This window comes from Cryptomeria japonica, chromosome 7, assembly GCF_030272615.1.
Source record: "Cryptomeria japonica chromosome 7, Sugi_1.0, whole genome shotgun sequence".
NCBI lineage: Eukaryota > Viridiplantae > Streptophyta > Pinopsida > Cupressales > Cupressaceae > Cryptomeria > Cryptomeria japonica.
This window is the reverse complement of record NC_081411.1, coordinates 749,816,991-749,829,672: the sequence shown is the minus strand read 5'-3', so window position 1 is coordinate 749,829,672 and position 12,682 is coordinate 749,816,991. Positions and strand designations below refer to the sequence as shown.

Genomic DNA, 12,682 nt, shown 5'->3' with positions numbered 1-12,682 from the left:
CATGCATACTTTTACCAAGCAGCTGCAGTTTGTTAAGTTTCAACTTAAATAGTGGAATAGGCAAGGTTTCGGGAATATTTTTTCTGTTAAGAAAGCTGCCCAAACAGTGTTAAATGGCATTACCAACGAAATCAGAGAGCAGAGTTTGTCTGAAGCCTTGCTTAGGGGGGAGGACAAGGCTCTCAAGGTTTTAGAGGAATGGGAACTCAGGGAAGAAATTTACTGGAAACAGAGAGCTCGCATTGATTGGCTTCAAGCGGGCGATAGGAACACTGTGTTCTTTTTCAACTTTGTGAAAGCAAGACGCCATGGAAACTCCATTTCTGCTCTGGTCAATGATAGAGGTGAGATGTTATTATCCTTGCAGGAGATTTCTAGGGAGGTTCTCCAGTATTTCTGATCCCTCTTCAGTGAGTATTTTCAGGGGGAATTGGTGGAGGAGAACCAGGTCCTCGCTTGCATTCCTCCTCTTGTGTCTAGGGAGATGAATGAGCAGCTTATGGGTGCTATTTTGTTGGAAGAACTTGAGAAGATTGTTTTTCACATGAGGAAAGGAAAAGTTCCAGGACCGGATGGGTTTTCAGTTGAATTCTTTCAAGAGTTCTGGGATATCATCAAATTGGACTTACTTGAAGTAGTCCAAGAGTCCCAGAGGAACAAACAGATGCTTCGGGCCTTGAATGCGACCTTCATTGCGCTAATCCCTGAGTGTGATGGAGTCGACAGGTTAGGCCAGTTTTGCCCTATATCTCTCTGCAATGTGATTTACAAGATCATTTCTAAGTTGATAGCAGAGAGGTTGAAGAAGTGTCTGGGGACTGTTATCTCAGAGGAACAGAGCAGGTTTGTGGAAGGGAGTCAAATTTTGGATGGTGTGGTCATTGCTATGGAGACCATTCATTATATGGCTTCCTCTAAGGAAAAAGCCATGTTTATCAAGTTGGATATGGCTAAGGCTTATTATAGAGTTCGTTGGTCCTTCCTTCTGAAGATCCTCGAGTCTTTTGGCTTTGCTGAGGAATGAAGCCAATGGATTATGAGTTGTGTCACGTCCACCTCTTTCTCAATGCTTATTAATGGTGACCACACTGAGCTGTTTGGTGCATCTAGGGGCCTTCGCCAGGGGGACCCCCTCTCCCCTTACTTATTCATTCTCCTGGCTAAGGGTCTAGGGAGAATGTGGGTCTGGGTAGTATTCAGGGCTGGAGTTGGGGTAATGATTTGCAGCCTCAGTCTCATTTGTTGTTAGTTGATGACATGGCCTTGATGGGTCTTGCTCATATCAGAGAAGCTACTAATCTACAGAAGGTTTTGGATGTTTATCTGGCGGCTTTGGGTTAGTTGATCAATGAAGATAAGTCTTCTATTCTTTTCTTCAACACTCCTGGAGCTATTCAAGGGAGGATTGCTCTTATCTTGAGGCTCCAAGTGGGTACTCTGCCCATGACTTATCTCGGTATTCCTATCTCTCTTGGTAATCCTCCTCGGGAGTCATGGCAGGGTATCTTGGATAAATTTTGCTCGAAGGTGGAACATTGGACGCATAAATGGTTATCTTTCACTGGGAGGGTGCAACTGATTCAGTCGGTGGTTCAAGCTCTCCCGATTTATCGTTGTATGCTTCAAGTGGCTCCTATGTGGTTCTTGAAGGGCTTGGACTCTTTGGCAAGGAAATTCTTATGGGTAGGCAATCTATCCTCCTCCAAATGGAGTCTGGTTAATCGGGACCTGGTGTGTAGCCCGAAACAGTCGCGGGGGGGGGGCTTGGTTTACGGCAAGCTATTTTATTCGGGGAGGCTCTAGCGGCTAAATTGTATTAGAGGTGGTGCGTCGAGTAGGATCGTGGTTGGGCTAAGCTTTTGGCCTACAAATATATGCAGAGGATCCCAGTTCAAGAGGTTCCAAGATACCCACTTGAGGGAAAAGGCTCAACGATTTGGTATACTCTCAAGAAGGGGGCATCTCTCATTAAGGAGGGACTCTTTTGGATCTGCAGGAGGGGGGAGGAGGTCCTTTTCTAGAACGATTCTTGGGATGGGTACCCCCCCATCCTTGTTCAGTTTCCTAATCTTGGGAACGTTAGCCAGAGATTTTTGAAGGCGGGGTGGTCTAGGGTGAGTGACTTCAAGGCGGTTTACTGGTATGGGCAGCTAGAGATGGAGAGGTGGAAGGCTCCTAGTGAGTGGTCGGTTGTTGGGATGGAGGAAGAGTGTGCTGAGCTGCAAGGAATTCTGGTGATTAGACACTATAGTGCTCTCAAGGGTAGGGATGGACTTGCCTGGTCTCCAAATCTTAAGGGCATCTTTACTGTTGCTAGTGGTTACTAGGTACTTTTGAATCGGAGTTTGGAGGGTAGAGAGGTGCACTGGTGGAAACAGGTTTGGAACAATTTCTCTTGGCCAAAGTGCAATTGCTTCGCTTGGACTCTGGCCTTGAATAGATGCCTAACTTGGGATAATATTCGCAAGAGGGGATTCTTGGGGCCTTCTATTTGTGCATTGTGTGGTAATGGGGAAGAAGACTCCTCACATATGTTCTTCAGATGTCCCTTCTCTATGCTTATTTGGCACTACTAGTGGGGGGTGTGGAAGTGTTCGTGTGTTCATGCTGATTCTTTGGTGGAATTTTGGAGCAGTTTGGGCAGACCTCCTATCCTGTCCTCCTTCATTCAGACGGTCTGGTACATTGGGCCCATCTTCATACTCTGGCAGATTTGGCTTGAGAGAAACAAAAGGATCTTTCATGAGGCTAGACTGTTAGTGCACCAAGTTTGGAATAGAACCATGGTTATGATTCGGGAGACGGTGGAAGCTAAGTGTGAGGTTAATCTTCCTTTGAACAGAGAGGAGGTGGACATTGTGAGCAAGTTGGGTTGTCATGAGCTGTCTCCTACCTCCGCTTGTGTCAGAAGAGGTAGATGCGCTATGAAGAAGTTCCAAAGGGTTGGAAAGTGGAGCCCCCCTCAGGATGAGATTATTAAGATTAACATTGATGGCTCCTCCAGGGGTAACCCAGGCCCAGTAGGGGTGGGTAGGATTGGTCGGAACTGTATGGGAGAGGTGGTCTTCCTCTTTCTGGTGCATAAAGGGAGGCAATCCAATAATTATATGGAGGGTCTCTCTATTCTCTATGCCCTGGAGCGAGCTTGGGAGATGGGTTGTAGGAAGGTTATCTATGAGTTGGATTCACAAATTATTGTTAATTTGGTGACTGAGCAGAAGATGAGTGGGACTCATTGGCAGGTGGCAGGGATTGTGCATCAGATCCTTCAGATTAGTTCATTAATGGAGCAGGTGTCTTTCATCCACATTCCTCATGAATGGAATAGAGCGGCAGATTGTTTGGCTAAGTGGGCCTTAGAACATGATAGCGATTGGAAGGTTGAAGGCTGGAAGCATCTCTCCCCGGATTATTGTCAAGTCTTGCGGAAGATTCTTGCTGAGGACATGCAGAGTTATGATGTTGGCTAAGCTTGGTGTGGGTCTAGGGCTCTTTTTTTTAGGGGCCTTGGGGCTCTGGTCCTCCTTGTAATTTTTGTGTCTAATCTTCAATAAAGTTTTTACCCATTTTATTCAAAAAAAAAATGATAGGTGTGACATTACAATAAATATGGAAATGAAGGATCAATATGGAATGAGTTAAAGCACAATGTCCCTTGTCCAGTAATTCAACTTTAGGAGTGGTATGGCAATATAGGCTTATGAAAAGGGATATAGGAAGAGCATGATAATAACTTGCATTTGGTCTAAGTATGGTAAATTTAATAAACATAGACATAAAAAGATAGGTTGATATAGTCACGATGTCACAAATAAACCATTATAAAGGACAATCATAACATTGCATAAGAGAACAAGAGACTAATAAAGAAAAAATAAAAAACCAATATTCTAAGGCTTGAACTGTAGATCTAGAGGTAACTATGCTTGGCAAGAAAATTAAGTATAAGCATGAATAAGGTGAACTAAACAAATAAAGGTAAAACCTTAACTAAAGTGTAAAGAATTAGAAAAAGAATGAGTAGAGTTCAAGGGAAACAATAAGAAAGGACACAAAATATTATAGAATTAAATACATGTCAATGAAGGAAATTGAAAGAAGTAAATATTCCCTAGTGTAGGAAAGTAGGCATCAAAACAAATAGGTGAAATATAATTATAATTATAAACTTAAGAGAATCCTCGGAACCTCATCCAAAATCTTGGAATTTATTTAGAAACCTTGAGTTGATTATCTAGTGAAGGGTACTCCCCTTACAAGCCCAAACACACTTAACAACAATAGAAAATAAATAGAAAATGTAAGAAAGGAAACACTTACTTTCTATTATCTCAATGAAATGAAATTAAAACACTCTAAAAATACAAATGCTATAGCCACATGGGCTTTCTCATTATAATAATCTTCAAGCTAGAGCTCCACAATTTACACTAGAGGAACTGTCTTTTTGTTACCCCCATTCACCTTCTTTATCTAGAATGTATAACCTATGAAGGTCAATTTTGTTGATTCTATAATTTGCGACATCTGGATCTATAAGCGGCCCAACTGTACCTTCCTCCGACCTTCACACCCCCACCGGTGGCTACAGAAAGGCGAATAACATAGCGCCACCCTAAATGAATAAACGAGGATCTATTGCTCAGTTGGAAAGTGGATCCTTTTTTTGGGGGAACCAAAACTCTAACCGACCAACTTTTGGCTTAAGGAAATATTTTATTAAATTTTCTATACGCAAAGCTCTAGGGGACATAACTTTCAAACCAACCATCAGATCTTCAATCATTATACATCATTGGAAAGCTTGTAAGGAGGCCTATAATAGTAGTGTCTAGCCTAATTTTAAGCCTATCTGGAGCCTCTAAGGCCCTTAAAAATGCATTTGAAGTTTTATTAGAGAAATTTCTCAAAAAAACCGAATATCTCTTGAATGCCACAAGATATTGGGATAATTTCTTCACCATTGGCTTCATTTCACCATTCAAGAGGTTTGTGTAAGATTTCATACAAAATTGACAACTTGCTAAAAATAGTAAACCTATCATTAGCCCTTATTGAATAACTAAACAATATTTTTAGTTGATGCAAGATTTCTCTTACACTTTGGATGCTACTGCATCATTATCATTCTACAAGTAACATAGAATATGAAATGTGTTATGACCAAAGATAATGGAAAAGGTCTAAAACATGACAAACCTAAAATCAAAAGCATGACAACATGCTTGCAAAACATCATTAGTGCACAAAGTAACAAATGAAAATAAATTTCATAATGAATAGAAAATTCAATATGCATCCTACAACCATATGAAGTGTGTGCATGATTTATCCTAACATAAAAAAAAATGGCTATTTCAATATATCTCTGACTAATTCCTATTTGAGGACAATTCTAAACAAAATTTTCATAAAATTGTGTTTAGTCATATCCAAAATGTATTTAAAATTTGGTTCACAATTTTGAGATCCATTTCTCCTTCTAACATCTCTTTGATTGTGCTCTTGTGTTATCTTTCCAAAGAAAAAATCAACTATTTCTCTCTAGACATCAACAACCACCTTATTTTTGTGTGGGAGTCTATTTGAAAAATCTCATATTGAATTATTGTTGAGATCCTCAATTGTTTCACGTCTCCCAATAGCTTTCAATAGTGTTGTTCGACTTATTTATAGTGATCTAATTTTATTTCTAATAAACAAGAATTTTTCATTTTGTTGCTTACTATTATAGTTGATGTAAGAATATGTTGAGTTGCATCGCTATCTGTAATGTGCAAGGTTCAACCTATTGATTGGTATACACTAATTAGATTTCTTACAATAATTATTTCACTAAATTAGTATTGCATGATCTTAAACAAAAGATATTCACAATATCTATAAAATTAAGATTTTTTATCATTTCAACGAACAATTAGCACCTTGCACTTTCTCTTAAGCTTTTAGAAAAAAAATTCATTCTTCTATAAGTATGTTTGAAAAATTTATCAAACATTGGTTTCAAAATGTTTTCATCTATGTCAATTAGATACATTAGTGTCTTATAAATAATTCTATGAGATGTGGGTAAATTATAATTGACATGTCTTCTTGGTTCACAGTTGGTAAATTTGATACATATTCTAAGATTTGTTTCTATATTTATATAATACCTTCTCCTATAACTTTTATTATTTAATGTTACAATCTTTTTAATTGTTTCAACAAACGTTCCTCATTTATTCCTTACCATGGAAAATTCCAGTTGTTATTAAATAAAAAGATGTGAATAAATGTTAATTAAAATTTTGATTAACACAAATATAATAAATGATTTTAAAAAGGGTTCTAAAATGGTTTCAATTAAAATTAAAGGGAGAGAATTAAAAATTTTATTAAGATGAGAGCTCAAATTTAGAATTGATTTAGAATTTTTGTTAGTACTAGAATTAGCATTTGGATTTGAATTAGAATTAAAATTAATAGATAAAAGTAGTGTATTGGGTTTAATTTAGAATAAAATTAATGGCTAGACGTAATAGTGTTTTAGGTTTGAATTAGAATAAAGATTAATGGCTAGAAGTAGTGTTTTGGGTTTGAGTTTGAGCTACAATAAAATTAATGGAAATAGTGTACCTTGAAATTATTAATGAAAATGCCTATTTATTAAAATAATGTAATAATTAATCTTAACATAATAGTTAATCTTTCATCTTGATAGGTAGTATTTGTAAGGAATTAAAAAAATTCTTCAAATAGGGACCCCAATAGAGGCTCGAGGGAAAGCCCAGTCTTAGAACAAGAGTGTTGCCCATAAGAGAGAAAAAACTTTACAGTTGTGTCCTTAAAACTAGGAGACCACGCCCATGTTGCAGCATCACCTCTATAGGCTTATCAACAATACAAAACATAACTCAACCTTGGCACCAACTTGGTTTGTTAAAGCCAAAACAAGGGAAGAACCCACAAGTGGAAGTTTAAAAGATAGTGTATATTATTACATACTCAACATTGTTTTCTCGTGTGCCCATCTATAACACTTGGGCAGAGACAACGCCAAAATAGGTAGACTTTGTTAGGAATAAAAAAGTATTTCTAATAAATTGATTCAAGAATATCTAAATGCTCTATAGCCAGGGATTAAAAGGTATTCCAAATTAAATTGATTAGAAAATATCTAACTAAACTAAATTGGATAGAAAATATCTAAATGCTCCATAAACAGGAATAAAAAGATATTTAAAATTAAATTGATTAGAAAATATCTAAATGATATATACCCAGAATTGAGAATATCTAAATGCAACAAGAGACACATAGCGTCAAGTTCCTACCCAAAGTGTAAAGAGATAGAGGGGAAGAGGAGGGAGAGAAATAGATAAAGGGATAGAGAAAGTTTGATGGAGAAATAAAAATAGAGAGAGATATAAGAGTACAAACAAATAGAAAGGAAGAGGTAGAGAGAGATGAAGAGATAGATAAGTATATAGGGAGAGGGAGAGATAGAGGAAGAGATAGATATAGAGATAGAGGGGAAGAGGAGGGAGAGAAATAGATAAAGGGGTAGAGAAAGGTTGATGGAGAAATAAAAATTGAGAGAGATATAAGAATACACACAAATAGAAAATAGAAAGGAAGAGGTGGAGAGAGATGAAGAAATAGATAAGTATGTAGGGAGAGGGAGAGATAGAGGAAGAGATAGATATAGAGGGCGAGGGGGAGGGGACAAATAAAAAAATACATAGTCATATGATGAAATTATGATTATGTTAACTACTTAAGACTTGAGACTTGAGACTTGATACAATAGAATACAAGACAATAGACGTCAAAGTGACCTAGTGGAAGAACTAGGTTGTTGATGTAAAAGCCAATTTGGCATACAAAATATTATTTTTGAACTCTTTAGTGCTCTTTGTGATAGATAAGTTGTCTTAAAATGATGGATGGGTAGGACTCTTTTCTTTATTAAGAAATCCTAAAGTGATGTCTATTTTTAAATGTCTTAGGCTTACAATTTTAAAGTTTTGATGGAAGAGTTAGTGAGTTATAGTTAATTAGAAGAGAATCAAATTGGACCTAATAGTAAATTAAAATTTTCTAAAAGTTAATCTGACTTAAAATTGAGTTAAGACTAACTCCCAACCTTATTCTAGTAAAGGCCTTGATATGCTAGAATATAAAAACCTTATTCTAGTAAAGGCCTTGATATGCTAGAATATAAAAATTGTTTGAAGGAAGTTTATAAAATTGTTTGAAGAAAATGAAAATGTGAGGTTAAGAGAACCAAATCAATAAAAAATATAAACCAAGCGAACACATCTAAACATATCTAAGATAATAAAAAAATTGGAAAAAAATATTAAATCAAATAGTAGCATAAAAAGAATAATAATTAATTAAAATTCATTTATAAACTAAATACCTAAGGTAGAAACAATTAATTAAAATTCATTTATAAACTAAATACCAAGGTAGAAATTGAAATTGGAGGTAGAAACAATTAATTAAAATTCATTTATAAACTAAATACCAAGGTAGAAATTGAAATTGGAGGTTTTATGAATTATTGGTTGCTTAATTTCATCTCATATAGTTAATAGTCATAATTTTTTATTGGACCTTAATTCCTCACAACTTTGGTTATTACTTATTTTATTATAATTCAACATTATTAGAATAAGACCATGATTAACTAATTTATATGGTTATTACTCTAAATCTCATTAGTTTTCCATTGAATCAATACACACATAATGATTAATCATTGTTAGAGTGATTAAATTAATTCTAATAACATTTAATTATTATTTTTAATTTTATAAAAACATAAATCGTTGAAATAAATATCACACTTAAATCAAAATTCAAAGTGAAAATATATCAAATTAAAATATTGAAAAAAATAAACAATAATTATAAATAATAAATTTATTAAATTGATCAATAATCAAATAAATATTATAATTAGAATATTAAAAAACTATTCTAACTTGTTAATATTTTGTAAATCTTATAGATTATTAATTTACTAATGTAAAAAATTTAAAAAAAAATATTAATATTCTTACATAATATTAGTATTAACTTAGCTAATGTGAAAGTTTAAATATCACTTTATTAATTTATTTTAACACAATGTAAAAGTTTGAATCACTTTATTTATTTTAACTTTACTTAATGCACTTTATTAATTTATTTTAACACAATGTAAAAGTTTGAATCACTTTATTTATTTTAACTTTACTTAATGCACTTTATTTACCTTTGCACCGTTGCATCCTGCTCGAGTAGGGTAGCTAACATATATTAATAGCCTCGATTTCATCACCTTAACTTCATTATTACCATTTTCATTATGAAACAAGTGGAGACACAATATAATCAAGTAAACTCATAATCAACGCATAAATAAACACACAAAAATTAATTTTATATATAATTATAATCTTTATAAAATATATAATAATATAAATTCCATAATAATATTTTTCCACACAAACTTCATTTCTTCTTATTTCCTTTAATATAAGATTTGTTTGCTAGTTAAAAATAGGAAAATATTAATTTTAACTAATGAAAATTAAATTTGTCAATGCTAAATAGATAAATTTTAACATTTAAATTAATGATGAGGGGAACAAAGAAGTCAGGGCTAAAAACCTTCACGTTAAAAAAAGTTGGAGGGTAATTCAATGGAGTGACGAATGCATTAAAGCTCTCCTTAATTTGTGTTGAAGACAACAATTTTTGTGTTCCGCGTCCGTACCTTGTGAGTCACTTCACAGGATTTAAAAATAGTTTTGAGCATATTTTTATGTTTGCCACCGAATACGTACGACACTCAATTCATTAATGTGCGAATTTCAATACTACTTTGTTATATTATTTTATTAAAAAATAATCATTCAATACTGCTTTGTATTGTACAAGTAACAGTTCTTCTGTAATTTCAATGAACTATCATTTATTAAATGTACAAAAATGAGTAGCAGATCTATCATTTAGCAGGGTCGATAGCTAAAAATTTGTTAGTGATAAAAAGTATTGCAAATTAAATTGATTAGAGAATATCTAAATGCATAAAAAGATTAGAAAATTTCTAAATGCTCCATAGCAAGGATTTGTGATTGATTAATGGACAAATGTTTGAAGTCGCTTTTAGAGCATTTAATTGGTTACAATAATACATATTGATTATGTCAGTAATGATCACAATAATGAGACAATCCAGCATCAAATATTACACATCTATTAAACAAATGAAATGTATTTACCCAATTCATATCATTACTTTCCCAAATCATGAAATAGAAGGAATATAAGCTAAAAAAAATCTACCCTACAATCCATAAAATTACAAATTCAATATTCTACTGTATGAAAATAAAATTTATACTCATAAATTTTGATTTCTGAAGGGGTTTGGACACTCTGAACTAGAATATACAGTAAGAAAAAAGCCCATGTGAACTAAAACATACACTGATGATAAGGTTCGATCAGCTTCTTCTGCAATGGTATTACTAAAGCACTAGAATTTCAGTAAATTTTATAGCCCTCATCTCTGTCCTGCATTTCCTCCTCCATTTCTTGAACAGTGTCTTTCTTTGCATGAGGAAAGATATGAACTCTGAACATAAATTTCTTTTGATTGTTGTTCAGCTGCTCAAAAATACAAATGTCTCCTTCCTTTATATTATTACCACGTGTAAAATATCTCCACCCCCCACTAAAGGTTGGCTTATCGTTCTTAATAATGCATTTTACCTTCCATTCTCTACACTCTCCAGTCAAAAGCACTACTTCACTTCTTTGGTTTGGAAGCTGAATCGGATAATCCAAAACTTTTCTGAATTCCTGCATTGCCAAACCATGACAAAAACTAAATTATTTGATCCAAAAAATCATTGATTTGGTACATTTTGCTTAAACTTTCAGAATTCACAAAAATGCAGATTTAAATGCCTCTGGTTTAGACCCTCTACTCCTAATTTAAATTTGAAAATATATATATAACCAGAAAGAAGAAGAGAATTTGATCTCACTAGCATGTGTGGGTCATTTACATTCCATGATTTCATAACCATTTTATAGAAGGGTTTATCTGACTTGAAAGGAGCAGCAATCTCCATTGTCATGTGCTTTTGAGAGGATAAACGGTGCCCATGTTTCTTCGATGAATGGCCTGCAACCAAATTAACTTTCTTGTTGTACCAATTCTCCTAATAAGAATAAAATCCAAATGCCTACTATAAAAAGTGAAAATAAATTATGGAGCTTACAAAAGTTGAGTATTTCTGGACTTAAAACTTTTGCTTACCTAGAAGCTTAGATTTCCTTTTCTTCTTCCTCCTTCGATTTTCAGGAGCTGGTTCAGCTGTATCATTCTTTTCCTCATCACAAACCAAATCAATCAGCAACATTGGTTGATCAGGGCATCTCTCATCTAAATCAATGTTTGTTTTCTGAGTACTGATATCTTTCTCACATCCACTTTTTTCAAATATCTGAACCTTCAAGCACAGCTTAGATATATACTTGAACACAACAAAATCTCCCAGTTGCAGGCCATGATAATGCACAAAATTTTCCCACCCATGTCGGAATTCCAGGGTAGTCTTTGTACCCAATAATTGTACATCCCACTCCTGCCCACTTGGGCCTTGCAGCACCATATGTTCCTCCCTCTCATATATAAACTGTGAAGCAAATGCAGGCGGAATGCTCTGCAATAAAACACATTACAAAATTTGCTTTTACAGATTCTAAACAGTGTGTATGAAATGAAAACATGGAGTATAGAATTTACCAGTCTTTCTGTAAAGTCTCCAAGCATAACTTTGAAGAAGGAAACACACCCATCAAAGCACTCTTTCTCGTGGTATTTACCATGAATTCTAAAACATTTCTGACAGCACATCCTGCATGGTATAAAAAGCTCCCCTGTTTCTTCATCTTCCATGGCAAACCCAGATGCAAAGCTTCTAAAGATAAAAGCTAAGAAACATTAAGAATCCTGAAACACCTACATGCATGAATATATCTACAACACAGCCAGAGTAATAGAGAATGTCAAGTAGAATTACACCGGTCTGAAGAAATATAGATTTTTACTTAGATTTGCCATCATAATCATGGCGAGAGTTGTATCAGGTAGAACACAAAATCAGGAAATATAGATTATTACTTAGATTTGCCATCACTTGCAATAATTGCTGGATTAAAATAAGGATACAGGGCATGTGGCGTTGGCTGTGAGCGACAGGTTAGTGTAATTGACTCCTGCTCTGACACGTGTATGTGATGTGTTCACTCCTAACTTTCCCTGCAATTTTGAAGTTAGAACTTAAAATAACAGGAAAATATTCGTAATGCCAGGATAAAAAACAGCTAAATATTTGTATTGCCAAGAAAATCTATCACTGCCAAGAGAAAAATCGTTAACTGCGTATATTTTTAGAAGAATGATCTCCAAGAAATTGTGTATATTTTTTATTCAAAAAAACATATACTAAGTTCATCCTTGTGAATACAATATGTATTGTGATAAAATTATGTTAATTATTTTGAGTTCTTAATTTTAATTTTAAGATTGTTTTTAAAATTCAAATTCAAATTCTACGTGCCTCGTACTTTCATTCCCTTAATTATATTAAAAATTATTTGAGTTTTTTAAAATATATAATGATTTGTCATA

General features: G+C 34.2%; 1 protein-coding gene across 1 annotated transcript; it reads right to left on the bottom strand.

The window, feature by feature from the left end:
* Positions 1 to 10,524: 10,524 nt before the first annotated feature.
* On the bottom strand, positions 10,525 to 12,161 carry LOC131056786 (B3 domain-containing protein LOC_Os12g40080). Its single transcript, XM_057991049.2, has 4 exons — positions 11,795 to 12,161; positions 11,306 to 11,711; positions 11,031 to 11,170; positions 10,525 to 10,842 (listed from the first exon to the last, which is right to left on the bottom strand). Exons 1-4 carry the CDS (start codon positions 11,945 to 11,947, stop codon positions 10,525 to 10,527), a joined length of 1,017 nt encoding a protein of 338 aa, XP_057847032.2. The 5' UTR covers positions 11,948 to 12,161.
* Positions 12,162 to 12,682: the final 521 nt, after the last annotated feature.